Here is a 21420-nt window from a genome sequence, read left to right as displayed (position 1 = left end):
TCTGAGCTTGAAGGAGGTATCAGAGCCATGTATTCATTCAACAAACATTTATTGAGCACCTGCTATATGCCAAGCTCTGTCCTAGGCCCTGGGGATACTGCAGCAAACACCAAGGGCCAGGTCCCTGCTCTCATGGAGCTCACACTCTAGTGCTGAAATGTGGACAGTAAACACTCTGTCACATGAGAGCCTCGGGCACAGAGGGCTGCTGGAGGAGGGGGGCGGGGTCACGTGGCTGTGGAGGAGAAGGCTTTGGAATGAGTACCTGGGGAAGGCCTCTGGGGAAGGTGACATTGGACAAATGATGGACCGGAGCAGAGCCCTGAATGATGCAGCCCTGGGATAGAGCTCAGGAGGCATCAGGGGAGGAAAGCTTGGGTAGAACATACAGCAAATGCAGAGGCTTGAAGCTGGGAAGACCATGAAGCACGGGAAGGCCCAAAAGGCCAGGGAACCTAATGGATGAGGAGGAGCAGAGGGAGATGGAGTGAGAGGTAGGCCGGGATGCAGACAAGATGCCTGGCACACGGGATGCCGCTGTTATGCTCAACTTTATCCCCCGTGCCCGCTGCACGGAAGGCAGAGAGGCCAGGCTCAGGTGTTCAAAGACTCCCCTGAGGAGGCTTTCCTGGGGTTCCTCCAAGGCCTTCAGAGGAGATGGTCCAGGCCCCCATCCTTGCCTCCCACCCCCTCCACAGCCTTGGCTGTTTGATGGGGCTGATGGCTGGTAGACTCATTTCTTTAGGGCCTCATCAGCCGTGACCCAGAGGGAAGCAGCATACTGTCCATCTGGCCACTCACGTCATCTCACCCTCAGCAGCTGGGCAGCCTAGGACCCTTCCGAGGGCGTGTGGGTCTGGAAGAGGGGAGGTAGGAAGAGCCCCACGGTGCCGAGCACACACACAACCACGAACACCCACAGGAACAGCCGGTCCACCACCATGGCCACGTACTTCCAGTCCTCAATGACCTGTGGGCAGAGAGAGGGGCTGGTTAGAGGGGTCCAGCTCGTAGCTCAGGGGGTCTTCCCTGCTTCCCCTCTTCCTTCTGAGTTGGGGTCTCACTATCTGGCCAGGGACCCTGCAGGCCACTGAGAACTTAGAGTGGACAATTCTGCGTCTGAGGCCAGTCTTCCCACTGGGCACCTGTCTGCCCATCCCTTATCTGCCCCACGAGGCATCACAGAGTCACTGGGAACTGGGCTGTGCAGGAAGGTTAGGAATGGACGGGGTTATTAATACCACACATTGTGATTCGAAACCAACTTGGATTATAAAGAAGGGGGATGAGACCCGAGGATCACAAAGCCCCTGCTCTCATTTTTGCCCCAAGTCCCCGGCCTGAGCTGGCTTCCAAGGCTTGGGGTGCACCAAGTTGAGGGGGCATGGGCAGTGGAGATCCTGCTGCTTAATTTTCTCAATTCTGTCAATGGCAGTGTCTGCCAGTTCCTGTAATTAAGATCTAGCCTCTTGGAGTTCCTGTTGAGGTGCAGTAGAAACGAATCTGACTAGGAACCACGAGGTTGTGGGTTCAATCCCTGGCCTTGCTCAGTGGGTTAAGGATTTGGCTTTGCCATGAGCTGTGGTATAGGTCACAGATGCAGCTCAGATCTTGGTGTTGCTGTGGCTGTGGTGTAGGCCGGCAGCTGTAGCTCTGATTAGACCCCTAGCCTGGGACCCTCCATATGCCTCAGGTACAGCCCTTAAAAAAAAGATCCAGCCTCCTTTCATGACATCTGGGTCCACACCCCCCCAACCCCACCCTCACCCGCTTCTCTGGGTCTTCTCAGACCCAGTTGTGGGGAATACGATTGGCAGAAACATGGCTGGTCTCCCAAAATGCCACCATAGATGTACCTGCCGTTTTGGCCTGGGAGGTGCCCCAGAGAGACCCAGCATCCTGGTCCCCCCTCCCCTCAACCCTGCTTTCCCACCCCAACCCCTCTGGATCCTTTTGCATGCTTACTTTCCCTGATGGGGAGTGCCCGGATCAGCAGAACTCAGCAGAGGCTCTGGAGCTGCAAATTTGGGCATCAATGGGCAAGCTGATGTCAGTGACCCAATTCGTCAGAGCCCTGGTTAGCAGTGTGCATCTATCCTCCTGGATGATCCCTCGTCAACCAGCTCCACACCCGCAGCCCAACACGCCGCTAACTCCATCTCCCAGACACAGCAGGCAAAGCACATTCTCCACCAGGCACTCTCCTCGAGGTCCCGGGTTTCTTTGTGACAGTCCTAGTTACAATTGTGAGTGTGAACATGCACCCTCCTTTCCCCTTCTTTTTATATTTTTGTGCTATTTATGGTGCCCAGTTAATCACTAGAGAGGGTGAAAGTGCCAAAGATGAGAAACAGCCTGGCTGGCTTAGGGGTGGGCACGCTCTGGGAGTGGGGAGAGCCTCTTCTCTTCAGCTAGACATGAGAAAGCCCATCAACCAGTAAGGCCACTGTCTGCAGGGCAAGATGCTGGGAGGGGCAAGGAAGATTTAGGACACCAGAAAGATCTGGGCATGGAGCCTGTTTTTCTCTGTGCCAGCTGTGTGACTTTGGGCAAGTCAATGAGCTTCTCTGGTCCTAGCTTTCTCTATCTTAAAATGGGGGTTCTAGTAAAAGCCACTTCACAGGTTTCTGGGAGAGTTAGCAGTAACGTATGCTGGGTCCTGGCAGAGCACCTGCTGTGTGGTTGGAGCTCAGTGAACACTGGTGATTATAATAACTGTGGGTCTTGCCTGGCTCCTTCCCACAAGATGCTTTTAATTAACTGAGTTAGAAACAGGAGGAGGCCTGTGAGTGTCTAGGGGCTGGTGAGGCCTTCGGAAGAGAGTAGGGGCAGCTCAGCCCAGGGTGCAGAAGACTAGCTTCTCAACCTGCATGTGCAGAAGAACCAGGGGGAATCTGGTTAAAAATGTAGCTCCTGGAGTCCCCATTGTGGCTCAGTGGTAAGGAACCTGACTGGTATCCATGAGGACTCGGGTTCGATCCCTGGCCCTGCTTAGTGAGTTAAGGATCCAGCGTGGCTGTGGCTGTGGCTGTGGCATAGGCTGGAAGCTGTAGCTCCAGTTTGACCCCTAGCCTGGGAACTTCCACATGCCACAGTAAGAACAGGTGACCCCAAAGCTGAAGTTTTTTTTTTTTTAATTAATTTTATTTTTGTCTTTTGTCCTTTTAGGACTGCATCCACGGCATATGGAGGTTCCCAGGCTAAGGGTCTAAGCAGAGCTACAGCTGCCAGCCTACGCCAGAGCCACAGCAACACCATATGGGAGCTGCGTCTGTGACCTACACAACAGCTCACAGCAATGCTGGATCCTTAACCCACTGAGCAAGGCCAGGGATCGAACCCACAACCTCATGGTTCCTAGTTGGATTCATTTACGCTGTGTCACAACAGGAACTCCCCAAAGGTGAAGTTTGAAAAGTTGTTCAAGTGATTCCTTTTGAGCCAGCAGGGCCCCAGGCTTTTTATTAACATTGGGGAGCCAATCAATGAATTAGGTGATGCTGAGCTACTGAATGGTTTTGATCTAAGACAAGTACAAGTAAATTAATTTTTTAGAACGTGAAATGTGATTGTCCTCTGGAGCCGTGCTTCGCAAACAGGACCATGCCTACGGATCCCCTGGGGATCTGGCTACACTGCAGTGGCTGAGCCAGCAGGTCTGGGGTGGGCCCTGAGATGCTGCATTTGTAACCAGCTCCCAGGCGAGGCAGGACCACACTCCAAGGATGAGGACAAGAGGGTAGAAGGGCTTGTGTCCTACATTCCGCTTGTTAGCAATTCTCTTTCTTTTTTCACAGTGTATTTTGGACCCTTTCTGCCCTGCTCTTTTCTCTCCGTGCTAATGGAATCCCATGCTTTCCCTCGAGAATGCAGCTAGTGAAAAGCAATTGCAGAAAGGTAAGAACAAGGTGAGGCCCTCTTTTTCCCAGGCAGCTGTGTGTTGTGTTGCAAAAACCTTTTCAGAGAACTTGATCTGATAAGGTGTTAAAATAAGAACATTCACAAGACTTTGAAACTTGTTCTCCTGCCCAGTTTGGAAATGTGTGAAAATTTCTGTTAACCATCGCGTTCTGTGTTTGTTATTAAAAACTTGTCCATTGAAGCATTCCTTGTTCAAAGGAGCTGGTTGAGACACCCAAACTCTAGAACTCACTGCTTTGTCCTGTGAAAGTAAATTTAATCTTTTCAAAGAAAACTGTAATTGTAGTTACCCTACTTGATCATATATTACCCTGGTGGCAGTAGTGTTTCAGTGGATGGTTCTAGACTCCTAAAAGCTATATATGTTTGGGAGTTCCTGTTGTGGGTCAGTGGTTGAGAAACCTGACTAGTATCCATGAGGACGAAGTTTCAATCCCTGGCTCTGCTTAGTGAATTAAGGATCCAGCGTGGCTGTGGCTGTGGCATAGGCCGGCAGCTGCAGCTCTGCTTAGACCCCTAGCCTGGGAATCTCCATATGCCACGGATGCAGCCCTTAAAAAAAAAAAAAAAAAAAAAGCTATTCATGGCAAGGCTGACAAGAATGGGAGCAGATGCCCTTGGCGCTCCGGGCCCCCTGTGACCCTAAAGCTGTGGAATCATTTTCCAACCCACGGACAGCCTCCCACCTCATGCCTGGTTCTCTCTTCTCTGCCCCAAGGCTTTTTCCAGCACCAAAAAAAGCTTGCTCCAGAGCCAGCTGGCATAACCAGGAAGTGCAGAGGAGTTAATACCCCAAGGCTACTCAACCCATGGGGCATGGGAGTTCTTCTTCCTCCGGGAATGACTCTGAGGCTTGTTCCCATGCTTCCACGGGGGTCTCCACCTGGACTAGCCCCCAGGGGCCATGGCAGTATCTTGCTCACTGACACCCACCTTGGCTTTCCACCTCTCCCGTCTCACTTTCCCCACTTCTTCACTGTGCTACCCAGGATCATTTTTCAAAAAAACTGCCTCTGCCCAGGTCCTCATCTCAGGCTCCACTTCTGGGGAACCCAAAACAAACAAAAAAGGATCACTGGTACTCCTTCCTTTCCCCTGGTGCAAGAAACTAGAATGAAACTCATTTCAGGTCTTGGATGCCTTATTCAAACAAAGAGTTTGAGAGCCCCTATCGCCTGACTTTGGGAAATGGGAAACTGACTATTATCTGAGCCTCTTCCACTGGGGAGGTGTCGGGGGCTGGGCTAGCAACTTACACTCTGGTCCTGATCGTCACTCTTCATGTGCTGAGCGATGAAGCTGACGCCCTCTAAAGCCTCCTGCACGTCCTGATGGAACCTCCCAGAAGACCTCAGTCGGAAATCCCTGGGGATACCTGCCACATCAGAGCCGGCTGGAGACTTGGGCGCTGCAGAGGCAGGATTCACAAAGTACATGGAATTCCCATAGAGGTTGGAGGAGCTGGCGGGGCCCAGGGCAGAGGCAGTGGCGGCTGCCTCGGACTTGATCAGGCGAGCCTGGCTGGGCCGGGGGGCCTGGAGGGGCTGCCATCAGGGCGCTTCATGAAGAGGAAGGTGGGCAACTTGTGGAGGAAGCAGCGCTTGACCCAGGGTGCCATGGTGTGCGTGCTGGGCGAGCGGTGGTGCACGTTGAGCACACAGACGCTGGTGACGATGGAGAAGGTGACCAGCACCATGGTGAACATGAGGTATTTGCCGATGAGTGGCACATCGAGGGAGGTGGGCGGCACAATCTTGGAGATGAGCAGCAGGAAGACGGTGAGCGCCAGCAGCACGGAAATGCACAGCGTCATCTTCTCGCCACAGTCCGACGGCAGGTAGAAGACAGGATGGCCAGCGAGGTGATGAGCACGCACGGGATGATGAGATTGATGGTGTAGAAGAGCGGCTTGCGCTTGATGATGAAGTCATAAGTCACATCCACGTAGCTGGGGTCCTGCGGGTTCACTGTCCTTCGCCCAGGGAGGGCCACTATGTCCCATTCACCACTGGGGGTGAAGTCATCCATGCTGGCCTTGGGTGACTTGAGGACCATGTCGATCTCTGTGTGGTCGTAGGTCCAGGAGCGGAACTTGAGGGTGCAGTTCTGCTGGTCGAAGGGAAGTGCTTCACCTCATCTTGCAGGCGCTCTTGTAGATGGCAGGGGGCAGCCACAGGATGCTGCCATTGGAGCGGACCAACACATTGGTGTAGAGAGATACCTCGTAGGTCCCATCGGCGCTGGAGGTGGGGACAGGGCATGGAGAAGAAGATCGTGAAATCCCTGGACGGGGCTTGGCTGTTCTCAGGACTCACCACAGAGCCCTGCAGGATTATTTCTTCCTATTCACTCTCCCAGCCCCTGGTGCCCTCCCTGGAAAGGCCTGCTTTATCTGGCAACAGCATGGCAGAGAGAGCCCTGCCATGAAGCAGCCTGAAGGCTTCACATGGATTAGCTCATTTAAGCCTCACAACAGTCCAATAAAATAGATGTCATCATCCCCATTTTACAGATGGGAAACCCAAGGCTCAGGGAAGTTCATTGACTTCTTCAAGGTCAGAAAACTAGTAAGCAATACAGGCCAGATTTGAAGTCAGGTCTTTCCTTAGACCACATTCTCATAATCATTTCATGCTTCTACTGGTACAATTAAGGCCTGGGAAGTCTCTTTAGACCCCTCCGCCTACTTGAGATATTTATGCATATTAAGTCAGTGCTACCGACAGCCAACACTGACGAAGCAACTGAAGGTCAAAAAGACAGTGTGGAGGACAGAGAGAGTGCTGGACTTGGGGTGAGGATGCTGGCCCTGGTTCCAGCCAAGCCAGAGTGAATCATAAGGCCTTCCCCATCTCTGGCCTCCGGTTCCCCATCTGTAACTGAGGGTGCCAGCTCTGTGCATCTCTAGTTCCTCTTGCAGCCTGATGGCCTGGAAGTCAGAGTCAAGTACAGGACTGGAGGACCCCCTGGCCCGGCCCTCACCACCTTGGCCAACCCTGCCACTCACTTGTTGTAAAGCACGATGTCAGGCAGCCAGACGCGCTTTGCAGGGATCCTTAAGATGTTCACACCCTCATAGCGGGAGCTGTTCCAGGCCAGGCGGTAGTCTGTCCACTCCTGAGCAGACAGGCAAGGCCCTGTCACTTGTAGGTCCCTCGCCGCCAAGGGGCAGCCCTGGAGAAAATGCCTCCTGGGCTGGGGACCCTGTGGGGCACTTACCTGTTTGAGCCAGACATTGGTGGTCATGATCTGTTCTCGCTCGTTCTGGGGAGGGAAATGAGGCTGTCAGTTCTCCGGGTAGGAGGGGAGTGACCTCACTTTATCAAGCAAAAGGTGCCGAGCTCCAGGGCCATGTGACCAACCGCCAACCTAACATCCTTGGCTGGCTCAGAGGTATTTCCCACCCAGCATGCCTGTGGCAAAGCTCATGACCTTCACCCAGAACTGGGACTCCACTGGCATTGCCTTCTCAGTGGAGGGCACCCCCAGCCATGCAGTTCCACAAGCCAGAAGCCTGGGTTGTTTCCGGCTCCTCACTCTGATCCATCAGTAAATCCTGGAGATTGTATCTCCTACACGAGTCCCAAATTTGTCTGCTTCTCGCCATCTCCTCTGCCACCATCATCTGTTGCCTGGACTCCTGCAGTAACCTCCTAACTGGGCTTCCTGCTCTGCCTTGGCCTACCTTTAGTCCATTTTCTACAGGACAGTCAGGGTGATTCTTTTAAAATCTCTACTCCCCAGACTATGTTGCTCTGAGGAAACTCTCAACTCCCCTCCCATCTCATCCAAACTGAAAGCCAGGGGGTTCCCGGTGGTCAAGTGGCCAGGACTCGGTGCTTTCACTGCTGTGCACTGGCTTCAGTCCCTGCCCTGGGAACTGAGATCCCACATCAAGCTGATGCCACTGTGCCAAAAAACAAAATAAAAACAACAAAGTGAAAGCCAAAGTCCCCACTTCCCCCCTCACTAGCTCTAGAACCTCTAGTCTCAACAATCTCCCATTAGCTCTTCCCACTTTGGCTACACCGGTCTGTTTGCTCCTGCCTTTGCATGTGCTGTTCCCTCTTCCTGGAAATCCACGCAGCTGACTTCCTCAGGTCTTTCTTCAGGTCTTCGCGACCATTCTATATAAAACAGCACCCTGTCTCCTTCTCTCCCTCTTACCCTGCTTTATTTTTCTTCATAGCACTTATCACCACTGGACACCTCTATTTGTGTATTGTGTGCCACCTCCTGCCAGAATCCAAGTTCCTTGAGGGCAGGCATCACCTAGAAGGGTATCTGGGATGTGTCAGACATGCAGTAAATATTTGCTGAAGAATGTAAGAATCTTAGAGACCACCATAATCCAATGCTCACCTGGACCACCTCAAGAACCTCCAAACTTGTCTTTGTCCATTCTACACACACACACACACACACACACCCCATGCACACACACATCTATGTGTCCTATGCAGCCAGAAGACACTTCCAAAGTTCCTGCCATTCCCCACTCAATCTTGTCTTTACTTAGATCACTTCTGTGGCTTTCTTCACACATAAAATGAAAGTCCAAAACTTTCACAGGGTCTGCAAGTCCTTACCAACTTTCCCAACTTCATTTCATCTTTATTTTGCGTTCTGGGTCTTCTTGTGTTAAATTATTTATTTATTTTTTTGGTCCGAAAATATCTTTATTTAACCTTCATTTTTGAATTATATTTTCATTGGTTTTCCACTTCTAGGTTTGCAGTTTTTTCTTGCAGCATTTAAAAATGTCATTTGATTTTCTGGCTTTCATTTTCAACGGTTAGTTTTATTGTTTCTCCTGACTTTTTTTCCTCCTGTCTGCTCTTAAGATTTTCTTTGTCAATACTCCATGCTCCTGCATTGGAAGAATTAATATCGTAAAAATGGCCGTACTACCCAAAGCAGTCTACAGATTCAATGCAATCCCTGTCAAATTACCCATGACATTTTTCACAGAACTAAAACAAACAATCCAAAAATTTATAGGGGACCATAAAAGACCCAGAATTGCCAAAGCAATCCTGAGGAACAAAAACCAAGCAGAGGGCATAACTCTTCCAGACCTCGGGCAATGTTACAAAGCAACAGTAATCGAGATAGTGTGGTACTGGTACCAAAACAGACAAACAAACCAATGGAAAAGAATAGAGAACCCAGAAATAAACCCAGACACCTATGGTCAATTAATCTTTGACAAAGGAGGCACAAATATAAAATGGGAAAAAGACAGTCATTTCAGGGAGCGGTGCTGGGAAAACTGGACAGCTGCATATAAATCAATGAAACTGGAACACACCCTCACACCATGCACAAAAATAAACTCAAAATGGCTTAAAGACTTAAATGTAAGACAAGACACCATCAAACTCCTAAAAGAGAACATAGGCAAAACATTCTCTTAGATCAGTCTTACAAATGTTTTCTCAGGTCAGTTTCCCAAAGCAGCAGAAGTAAAAGCAAAAATAAATCAATGGGACCTAATCAAACTGACAAGCTTTTGCACAGCAAAGGAAACCATAAAAAAAAACCCCAACAAAAAGATAACTTCTCGAATGGGAGAAAATAATTTCAAATGATGCAACTGACAAGGGTTTAATCTCTAAAATATACAAACAACTCTTACAACTCAACAGCAAAAAAGCCAACAACCCAATTGAAAAATGGGCAAAAGACATTTCTCCAAAGACGATATAGATGGCCAACAAGCACATGAAAAAATGCTCAACATCACTGATTATTAGAGAAATGCAAATCAAAACTACCATGAGATACCACCTCACCCCAGTCAGAATGGCCATCATTAACAAGTCAACAAATAGCAAATGCTAGAGAGAGTGCAGAGAAAAGGGAACCCTCCTTCACTGTTGGTAGGAATGTAAACTGGTACAACCACTATGGAACAGTATGGAGGTACCTCAGAAAACTAAATATAGAACTACCATATGGTCCAGCAGTCTCACTCCTGGGCATATATCTGGACTAAACTTTCATCGAAAAAGGTACATGCACCCCTGTGTTCATTGCAGCATTATTCACAATAGCCAAGACACAGAAACAACCTAAATGTCCATTGACAGATGAATGGATTAAGAAAACGTGGAGGAGTTCCTGTCATGGCGCAGAGAAAACGAATCCAACTAGGAACCATGAGGTTGTTGGGTTTGATTCCTGGCCTCGCTCAGTGGGTTAAAGATCCGGCATTGCCATGAGCTGTGGTGAAGGTTGCAGATGAGGCTCAGATCTGGTGTTGCTGTGGCTGTGGGATGGGCTGGTGGCTACAGCTCCGATTAGACCCCTAGCCTGGGGACCTCCATATGCCACAGCTGCGGCCCTAAAAAAAAAAAAAAGAAAAGAAAAGAAAATGTGGAATATATACACAATGGAATACTACTCAGCCATACAAAGAACAAAATAGTGCCCTTTGTAGCAACATAGGTGGAACTATGGAACTAGAGACTCTCATACTAAGTGAAGTAAGTGAGAAAGAGAAAGACAAATATCATATGATATAGCTTATATCTGGAATCTAATATATGTCACAAATGAACCTTTCCACAGAGAAGAAACTCATGCACTTGGAGAACAGACTTGTGGTTGCCAAGGGGAAGGGACTAGGATGGACTGGGAGTCTGGAGTTAATAGATGCAAACTATCACATTTGGCGTGGATAAGCAATGAGATCCTGCTGTAGCACAGGGAACTATATCCAGTCACTTGTGATGGAACATGATGGAAGATAATGTGAGAAAAAGAATGTATATAGGGAGTTCCTGTCGTGGCACAGCGGAAGCAAATCCAATTAGGAACCATGAGGTGGCAGGTTCAATCCCTGGCCTTACTTAGTGGGTTGAGGATCTGGTGCTGCTGTGAGCTGTGGTGTGGGTCCCAGACGCAGCTTGGAGCTGGTGTTGCTGTGGCTGTGGCATACACCAGCAGCTGTAGCTCCAATTAGACCCCTAGCCTGGGAACCTCCATATGCCACAAGTGCAGCCGTAAAAAGACAAAAGACAAAAAACAAAACAAAACAAAACAAAAAGAATATATGTATATATATGACTGGGTCACTTTGCTGTACAGTAGAAATTGGCGAACACTGTGAATTGGAAAAAAAAAAAAACTAATCCTCGATTTAAAAAAAGATGGTCTTGGGTTGCTCGGAGTTTGAATATGATGTAGCTGGGTATGATTTTCTTCGTATTTATCCCTCCTGGGTTTGATAGAGCCTCTTGAATCTGTAGCTTAATACCTTTCGTCAGTTTTGGACAATTCTCAGCCAGTATCATTTCAAATATTTTTTCTGTCTAATTTTTATTTCCTCTCTTTCTGGAACTCTAAATACACATGTTAGAGCTGAACCTTTTTATCACATATCATATTATCTTTTCTGTATTTTCCATCCTTTTTTCTACCACTTGTTTAGATATTTTTCGTTGACCTCTCTTCCAGTTCATTAATGTTCTCATCTGCTATGACCAGTCTGCTGTTAAACCCACCCAATAAGTTTTAACTTCTCCATTGTAAGTTTCTTGAACATATTAATACATGGTATTTGCTTTTTAAGAAAAAATATTTTGTTTGGTGGTAAAATATGTGTAACAAAGTTTACCATCTTAATGGTGATTGTTTTCAAGTCTACGTCTGATGACTTTAGTATCTGAATCATCTGTGTGTCTGTTTCCCTTCTTTTTTTCTCTTGGTTGTTTCTTATTTCATCTTGTCTTCCTGACCACTTGGTAAGTTTTTAATCTGTCATTATCTGCCTCCAGGTAGGTTTTATGGCAGGCCATTAGAGAAGGGACAGATCATCTTCATCTAGTCTGTGACTGAGCTGGTTCAAAGCAAGTTTTAGTTTTTATGAGGTTCAGTCTGTTCTTTTATTATTATTATTATTATTATTATTATTATTATTATTGGAGTATAGCTGACTTCAATGTTGTATTAGTTTCAGGTGTACAGCAAAGTGAATCAGTTATGCATATACATATATACAGTCTTTTTTCCCATATAGGTTATTACAGATTTTGAGTGGATTTCCCTATAGGTCCTTATTAATAATCTATTTTATATGCAGCAGTATGTATATGTTATTCCCATCCTCCTAATTTATTCCTCCTCCCCACACTTTCCCCTGTGTAACCATAAGTTTTATTTGGAAATCTGTAAGTTTGTTTTGGTTTTATAAATAATTTCTTTTCTGGAGTTCCCGTCATGGCGCAGTGGTTAACGAATCCGACTGGGAACCATGAGGTTGCGGGTTCGGTCCCTGCCCTTGCTCAGTGGGTTAACGATCCGGCGTTGCCGTGAGCTGTGGTGTAGGTTGCAGATGCGGCTCGGATCCCGTGTTGCTGTGGCTCTGGCATAGGCCAGTGGCTACAGCTCTGATTCGACCCCTAGCCTGGGAACCTCCATATGCCATGGGAGCAGCCTAAAGAAATAGCAAAAAAAAAAAAAAAAAAAAATTTCTTTTCTATAATTTTATTAGATTCCACATACAAGTGATATCATATGATATTTGTCTTTATCTGACTTCTCTTAGTATGATAATCTCTAATTGCATTCACGTTGCTGCAAATGGCATTATTTTTTTCTTTTTTATGGCTGAGTAATATTCCATTGTATACATGTACACATCTTTATCCATTCCTCTGTTGGTGGACATTTAGGTTGCTTTGGGGTCTTGGCTATTGTAAATCGTGCTGCAGTGAACACAGCACTATTCTTTTTGAATTATTGTTTTCTCTAGATATATGCCCAGGAGTGGGATTGCTGGATCATATGGTAGTTCTATATTTAGTTTTTTAAGGAACCTCCACACTGTTCTCCATAGTGGTTGCACCAGCTTACATTCCCACCAATTGTGTAAAGGATTCCTTTTTCGCCACATTCTATGAGGGCTGGTTTGTTCTTGATTCATTTCAACTCTTAGGAATGGTCCTTTCCAGGTCCTCACCAAGGCTCCATCTGCTTAGTGGGGCTCCACTTCCAGTTTGTGTCATTCAAGCCCTGTAAGAGCACCAAGTGTTCAGCAAGGCTTCCCAGCCGCTTAGCCACCACTTATGCTCAGCTCCCTAGCCCTTTGGCCCTATACTGTTTATCAACCATCAAATGAGGGGAAAAGCACCAGAGACTGTGTCAGGGTTACTCCTGGATCCTGGGTCCTCAAGTCCTGCCTGAGCTCTCTGAGAGCTTCAAATTTAGGGGTTGGGAAAGGAGAGACAATTTTGTCTGGCTTTTTTCTAATTGTTCTTGTGGAAAAGTTATTCTGCACCAAGCTATTTTGTCATTACTCAAATGTCAAAACCTTCATGTGTCTTTAAAAAAAAAATTTTTTTTTTAAAAGCTGGGGTGTAATTTACATACAGTGAAATGCATAGATCTTAAGCATACAGTTTAATCAGTTTTAACAAATGCATTGTCCGGGTAACCCCCTTCCTTTTAAGGTACAGAACATTTCTATCACCCAGAAAGTTCTCTTGTCCCTTAATCCTATCACTCACTCCCCTTTACTCCCCCAGCAGCTGCCTTCCCAAAGGTAGAACTGACCTTCCCAAAGAGCTGCGTCTGAGGGCCTGCTGGCCTACACAGTACAAACTCCCTGTCTGCTCTCCAGAAACTTCCATCTTTACATTGGTCATGCCCATAACCCTCTTTCCTTGAAAACCAAACCCTGAAACACAAAAGGAAAACTAAGCCGTAAAACCTCGTATTTGCCCTATACATAGCTTTCAGGCTTATGACAGCTCACTGTGCTACATTCAGAGGCGTAGGGGCTGGAGGCTATGCACCCTCCTCCTTCTGTTACCTCACAGGGCCCACAGAGCAGATGTGGCGGGGCCATCCTTGGCCTTGAAGCATGGCCAGAGCTGCCTGCCTGTTCACCCTCACCAGGGCAGCAGCTGCAGGGCAGCAGCTGGGTTCACTCCATTAAGCAAAAAGCCCTGGGCTGGACGATAATACTCAGACACAAGCCTGGGAGCAGCCTGGCCGGAAGCTCTTATTACTTCCAGTTGCCTGTAGAGGGGGGAGGGAGGGACAGAGAACACAGGCTGTTTACCCCTCCCCCATCCTTGGGCTGTACTTCCTCCCTGGGGAGGGAGCCATCCATTAATTTGGCCAAAGCCTTCCTGAGGGCTGTAGGTTGGCAGGGCTGCTGTTGTGGATGACAAGTATGCTAAACCTCCCCTGCACCAGAGGAGGTTCAGTCCCCTTGGATAGCCCCTTCCCCAGGGCTGGACACAGGGCCCTCACAGGGCTCCTCATGGTAACACTCCCCTCAGAGCTGCTTCCAGAAGCAGGGCTCCAAACCTGTGTGTGTGTTGGGGGGTGGGTGTGGGGGTTAGAAAGGGCCACCCAGCCACCCAGGGAAGATTAACAATGGCCAGGGTTCCCTCGGGCACACCCAGGACAGCAGCGGGGAGAAGGGAAACTCCCTAGTACCTCAGCCTGCCTCAGCACCCCCACCCCAGCCCCACACCCACACATGACAGCCCTACTTGTGCACTCTGTAATCCAGTCTTCCTCTCCAGTGCATCCAGCACCCTCATTTACCTGGACCCTCACCCAGCTGGCTAGACTGAGGCAGCAGCTGCCTCTGGTCCTGTCTCTACACCTGGGCTTCCATGCCCATCAATCAAAACCTCAAGAGGTAGGGCGTATGTGAGGTCATCTGTTGAGCAGGCTAGGGGAGCTATTAGGGTAGGAAGAGGCCATGTTAGAAGCCTGCCTGTCTACCGCAGGCCCCTTGGCTGCCTACCCAGTGGTCATTCCCCCCTCACAACTTCTTTGCTAATAAAACCATGAATTTGTTAGCTGTTGGATACTCATGAACTTCCTGGGCCCTTCTCCAGCCTCCATGCCATGTACTGCTAAGTCTTAGCTAACCATGGTAATTTCATTCCTCCAGCTAATAATCAGTTAAGGCTTAGGCATGAGCTAGAGCCCTGGCCATTGTGGTAGGGGCTGCCTAGAAGGCAGGTCTCTAGGAAAGTTTTCCTCGTACTCAAAAATGGAACCAAGAAAAGATCTGCCATTTCCTGCTGTAGACATTGTCAAGTTTGGAGCCATGGGCACCATCTTGTGATCATGGGGGAGAAAGAAGAGAATCACAGAGTCCTGACAGCACCACTAACAACCTAGAATCCTGATATCATTGACTTACTACATTAACCAACACTGAAACGATTGGCTGGCTATCCTGTCAGGGGATACAACAGATGGCCTTATTGTTTCAGCACTCGTAGCTGGATGTTTCGTTGAACATCCAACTACGCTTGAAGCCAAAGCATTTTAATTGGTACTGAGATCGTGGATTTGCAGGTGGCTCCACGCTGTGGAAGTGGAGTGCACAAAGCGGGCAGGACGTCCCTACCAAAGAGAAGAACGCTCGCAAAGGCACAATTTTGGAATGAAAGAATCATAACTTAGAGACAGAGTCAGGCTCTTCAAACTTTAGGCCAATTCCTTAATTTATGCATATGGAAAAATATCAGATGCACAACCTAGGACCTTGTCCAATCCTCTGGCGGTGCCAGAAGTAAATCCCTGACTCCTTTCCCAGGACCTGGCCGGGGCGCTGGAAACCCACTGTGCCTCACCTCCTGAGCCTGGAGGCCCGGCTGCCCCCTGCACCTACCACACTGATGAGCTGGGCCAGGGAGAGCTGCAGCTGGATAGAGATGACCTGGGAGGAGCTGGTGGCTGGGCGGATCAGGTTGTTGTAGCGAGTTTTGTTCAAAAGGTCATCCATGAGCTTCTCCTCAGCATTGGCCATGCGGCAGTCCCCTGGGAAAGGACAAATCAGACCTGCTGGGTCCTCCACTGGCTGATGGCACTGAAGGGGAGAGCTGCGAGGGCCAGGACGTGCAAGAGCCCTCAGGGCTGGCTGGAGCCGCTAAGGTCCCACAGGCCTGCCTCTCCTTGGGGACATCAAATTAAGTCCATCCAAGACAGAGCTCAGCTTTCTCCTCCCAGGCCCTACACCTTCCTTCTCCTGTTCCCTCTAGCACTGAATAGTTCTAACACTCTAGAAATCTAGTCCAAACCTCGGGTGTCTTCTCCCGACTGCTCCCTTGGTTCATCCAAGGGGCCACCCAATCTTGTCTAGTCTACTTCCCAGGTCTCTCATGCTGTCTTCCCCTATCCACCCCTCCAGCCCTGGTCCTGGCTCACCCCCCCTGCCCCAGGCTCTTCCAGTAGGCTCCTTGCTGAGCCCCCCACCCCCACTCTGCCCCTGCCATCATGTACCATATAGTGCCAGAGTAGTCCTCCTGCAGCTACTGGACCAGAGCCTGTCCCTGGCTGTAACCTCTCAGAGCTGTAGGCAGAGTTCAAACCCAAATGTTGGGGCTTGGCATCCACAGCCCTTCGCCCTTGGCACCAGCTTTTCTTCTTCAACCCGATCTTTTCTTGCCTCTTCATTTTGACACCCAGGCACTCTGTATTTGGCCATATATACATATTTCCCCATGTGGCTAAGTCTTCAAGCACACTCTTTCTTCTGCCTAGATGTCCCCCAGGCCACCAGCCATCGACTGTCTGAGTGTCTTTCTTGTGCCAGGCACTGTGTTATGTACTGGCGATGAAAGCAAGCAAAAAACCAGAAATAGCTCTTGCCCTCAAAGAGCCTCCGGTGGTGTGGAAGAGAAATACTGCACACAAACGTGGGTTTGTGTGTAGAGCTGGGGGGCAGGAGTGATGCTTTCATTTAAAGAAAGAGGAATTGCACTAGGGGGAGCTTCCTGGCTTCACAGCTGGCTCTGCAGAGTGCAAGGTAGACACAAAACGAGGGGTCCAGCTGGCAGCTGGAGCTTGGTGGAGAGGTTTGGGCTCAGAGTCATATTTGAGACCCAGCAAATCCAGCCTCCTGCAGGGAGCTGACCAGGCTCTGAGCTCCCTCAAGTCCCCATGGTGCCAGATCTGCCCCTCTTGACACCCCAGATCTCTTGCCAGGTGGCATTTGAGTCTTTGTCCCCCCTCACATGTCTGGAAGGTGAGGTTCAGGAACTCCTTGTGCACTCTGGTGTCTGCAGGCATGGGCAGCTGGGCATGGGGGATTGGAAAGAGGGAGCCTTAGAGGAAGGTCAAGGACACCTGAGCAGGAGACCCCAGGAGCATAGGAAAACAGGAAGGTGTGCAGAAGAAGTAGTGGGGGGGGGGCAACAGATGGAGAAAATAAGTAATAAGGGAGGCTGAGGAGGCGGGAGTGGGTCTGCTGGCTGCCGGGTCCAGGACCGGGATTACATCCCCCCCACAAAGGGCCAGTTTACTTTCTCTTACCAAATCCATCCCTCTGGATGCGGCCAGAGGGCCCAGAGTGTGAACTGCCTGATGGAACAAGTCTAAGGTGGACTCCTGGGTGGATGCTGGGCTGGACACAAGGCCATGGGGAGTAGCCACCACCCTGCCTGCTCCATGCACTTTCCAACTCGTTGCCTATCTGGAGCAGATGCAATATTTAGTGCCTGTGAAAGATGCTCCCAGCGCACCTGCTGCCTGCTGTCCCTCCCCCAAACTGCCCCAGGCCGTCCAGAGGGGGTCCTGTGGATGCTTGGCCTATATTCTGAGCCGTGCCTCTCATACCCTGGATCCCCTCCCAGAAGCCAGCTGCTTGAATACCCTAGAAGTCAGTCTGTAGCCCTAGGCTATAGCCAGGTCTCTCCCACAGCCCCTCATTATTTTATATATTTGGTCTGACTCATCATTTAAGTGGAATATGACTTGCCCAAGTCCATCTGGCACGTCTGTGGCAGATTGGGCTGGGGGCAGCTGGATCCCACATCTCTGCATCCCCAGGAGGCTGGTTTACCTTGGTTCCTGAGAAGCCACGGCTGCTCTGTGGGCTGTGGAGGCTTGTCTTCCAGCTCTGAGCCCACCTGGGATGCTCTGCTTGCTCACCTTTGCACCTGTCCTGCCTCTCAGGTATTCTGATAGCCCCCAGGGATCCTTGCCCATTGTGAGGACCAGATATAGGCTCCAGAGTTGTAGGTTTTGAAAGCTTTAGACCATTTAGCCCACTCTGTTTCTTAGCTGGGAAACTGAGACCAAATAGGAGCAGGAACTTACTCAAGGAGCTCCAGCAAGTCAGAGGCAGAGCCTGGTCTAGGAAGCTCTTTTAGGTCAAGGCCCTCCCCCAAGCCCTGTGCCTTCTTTCTTTCCCTTTCTAACTTCCCTGTAAGGAGATTGCCCTTGCAGAGGCTGTCTTGATGTCCAGAGCCCAGGGTGTACTCAAACCTGCATCTGTGTTTACGAGTTGGGGCAAAGAGGTTCAGAACAACACATGTTTAGGCTTTTCAATCTGCTGCTTTATGCCTGTGAGGCCTGCTGGGTTCAAAAGACAAGAGACAGGCCTCTCACGCCCAGATGACAGAAGTGGCAAAGAATGGGTGGAAGCTTCTAGGGCAGAACTGGGGGGTGTGGGTCACCTCCCAGACCTTTGGCTGGCACAGTTAAACAAAGACGCCACCACTAGGGGTCAGTCATGACTCAATGATTCTGAGGAGTGGGCCTGACCTGACTTGCCAAGCTTTCTCCAGAAAAAACTTCCCCCCATCAGTTAGGGGTTAATAGTCTGAGAGGAAGCCATAACTGGGATTCTAAATGGTGTGCATGTGTGTACAGTTTGAAAAGCTGATCATAAAGTTTATATTGGGAAATGGAAAGGCAATATTTATTGGTTTGGAATACAAACCACAAAAAGTAAAGGGTCAGTGGACTCTTGGCAAGTGGGCACTTGAAAGGCAGAGTGATTTGCAATTGGGGGTGTTTGTCCTTAACTAAAGAAGGGAACAAGATTTGTATTTACTAAAAGGCAGCTACGGATTTTTCTTAAAAGTTGAGCTTTTTACTTTTTACAAAGAACTCACAATGTATCATCAGTAACTTTTCCAATCACGTGTAAGAATCACCTGGATGCTTGTATAAATTCTGATTTACAGGCTCCATTCCCAGAGATCCTGATCCCGTGAGCCTAGGATGGGGCCCAGGGATGTGTACTGGGTGTTTCTGATACAGGTGGCCCCAGGATTGTGCTTAAGAATCATTGCAACTGACTCACATCTGAGTCCCTCAGTATGTAGCCAGGGCATCTCATCTCCATAGAGCAGAGAGGGAAACTGAGGCCCAGAGAGGGTCAAGGAATGGCACAGGGTCAACTGAGCAAATGGTGACAGAGCCAGGACACACACACACACGAAGTGCAGACACCATCTTTGGTGAGATCTCCGCTTCACCATAGGAATCGTGTATGTCCTCCACTCCTACTGCCAATACCCCCTGTGGTGTGTCTCTGTCCAAGGGAGATGTAGGCCTGGTCCTCTAGGCTGACTGGGGCTGGGAGGACAAGTTTGGGCTGGAGGGTAGGAACCAAAAGAGCCCTTGGAACCCAGGTGGGGAGCCAGGCTGGGAGCAGGCAATCCTCACCATATATGGACTATGTCTGGGAAAGGCCGATTGGATTTCCCTTCCAGGTGTCAGAGTCTGCAGGTTCCTGAGTAGCAGGCCAAGCTGGCTCTCCCAGCTGGCCAACCCCCAAGGGGAGGTGACTAGAGGCAGTGGTACCAAAAAAGTGTGTTTCCCAGGAGATCCACCCCCCAAACACACCCGGGCTGGCGATTTAGGCACCCTCCCCACGCCCCCAGGCTAAGTTTCCCTATCTTCACAACAGCGCTGGGATTGAGCAGAGCTGCCTGTCCAGCGGGTACCCCTCAGCTCCGCTGCCCAGTTCAAAGGCACTCCCTAAGGATGGTGGCCCTGGCCGCCGCGCGGAGGAGAGGCGGTCCCCACTCCAAACCTCGCAGACCCACTCATCCTGGCCCGCCCCTGCTGCCTTGGCGAGTGGGCTCAGCCCCGCCCATGCCCCCATTTGTCCCAGACAACCTAGGGCCACTCCTCTGGGCACCTTCCTTCCCTCCCACCTGTGGCCAGTCCCCAGAGCTCTGCCTGATCAGGCGCCCCTCCCTCCTTCCCCGAAAAGAACTCACCGCGCCAGCAAAGGGCAACTAGGGAGAAAAGCAGCAGGGGAAGCACACTTCTCATGACGGGCGGGGGCTGAAGAGGCGGCTGAGGCGAACCCAGCGGGCCGACCACCCAAGCACTGGAAGCCGCAAGCAGGCGAGTGAGCGCTGCTGCCCACGGCCTCGGGAGTCTGAAGACGCGGTGATGGCGGGCACTAGGACCCGGCGGAGCGCCCAGTTGAGCCCCGCTGGGGGCCCGCAGCTGTGAGCTCCGCCCACCAGAGGATGGGGCGGGGTAGAAGAGTCCCTGGGGCCCCGGCCGCCACCTTCTGGCTCTACTGTCTCCTCTCCACCTACCACCTAGGTTCGTCACCCCAGGGGCTGGCCTTGGTACTTCCGACCAACTCTGGCCTCCAACCACTGAAGGGAGGCCAGCAGGACAACACTTGCACCCTTTGTGCAGCTGGGGAGACTGAAGCAGACACGTGCTCTGGATCCCTCTACTGTTGGAGAAAGTGGGTGTGCTCCAGCCAGGAGGTCCCTGGGCTTTGCCTGCTGTCAAGACTCGGGAGGTCTTTCAGAAAATATTCTCAAGTATGTGTCCACGGGGGTTGCTGAAAGAACGTAGCACTTCAGAGAATGGGGAGTAAGCCACCTGGAATGGAGCACAGCTATTTACAGACATCGGTGCAGGGGAGCGGGAAGCTTAGGACAAGTGTGTGTGGAGGGTAAAAATAGTTCAGGGAGCCCTTACCTAGACTGAGTGACTGGGAAAGGAGTGGATGGGGCCAGAGTGGGCTGGCTGTTTCCTCACCTAGGGCCTTACAACTTGTGCAGACCACAGGCAGCTCAGGTGATTCAAAGGGGGCAAGCCCCCACCCCAGCCAGGTGGCCCTTGCTAAGTGTTGGAATCAGTATCATTCCCTTGGAGGTTGGGGACCTCACAGAACAGACATCAGCGCCAGGGCAGCCCTACTTTGGGACCTGGCTAGAACTGGTGCCTCAATCCAGGATCCAAAAGGTCCTTTGACATATTCCTGTAGCCCATGTCACCCCTTCCTCTCCAGATCCCCAGCTCCTTCCCTGTCTGGGCCCCAGTAAGCAAACCTAACACCTGGAGGGACAAGGTGGGAAGGATAGGATCTGGGAGAGTGAGCACCTAAAAAAAGGCACCTTGGCCACCTTCTCTCCAGCACTCGCAGTCTTGCTTTCATGTTGCTTCTCCCAATGTCTTTTTTGTTACAATCTGACATGTTCACATGTAGACTTTTAAAAGGAACAGTGTTGAAAAGGAGCTGATTTTCTTTTTAAAATGACTTGGAGAATTTAGGTGTGAGTGTATCCTCTCCAAACTGCAGTAATAAATAGGTGAAATACATAAAGTAAAGCAAAAAGACATAACCAGGCTGAACAATGAGATCTCTATGAAGCAAAATCAGAAAAGAAATGCTAGCGGATGGGAAGGCTGAAGCCTGGAGTCTACTAGGCTCTGGAAGCCAAAGGCAGTGGCAGGTCCTCAGGGATAAAAAGGGAC

General features: G+C 50.0%; 1 protein-coding gene across 1 annotated transcript; it reads right to left on the bottom strand.

Moving 5' to 3' along the window:
• On the bottom strand, positions 33–20278 carry CHRNB4 (cholinergic receptor nicotinic beta 4 subunit). The gene is given in 9 exon segments (XM_005656244.3): positions 33–970; positions 5178–5452; positions 5455–5769; positions 5772–6052; positions 6054–6161; positions 6929–7038; positions 7141–7185; positions 15569–15717; positions 19914–20278. Coding segments are annotated over 9 exon segments (1479 nt in total). The 5' UTR covers positions 19969–20278; the 3' UTR covers positions 33–829.

Source organism: Sus scrofa, chromosome 7 (assembly GCF_000003025.6).
Source record: "Sus scrofa isolate TJ Tabasco breed Duroc chromosome 7, Sscrofa11.1, whole genome shotgun sequence".
NCBI classification, from domain to species: Eukaryota; Metazoa; Chordata; class Mammalia; order Artiodactyla; family Suidae; genus Sus; species Sus scrofa.
The sequence above is the reverse complement of the archived record's forward strand: the minus strand, read 5'-3'. Positions and strand labels throughout refer to the sequence as shown.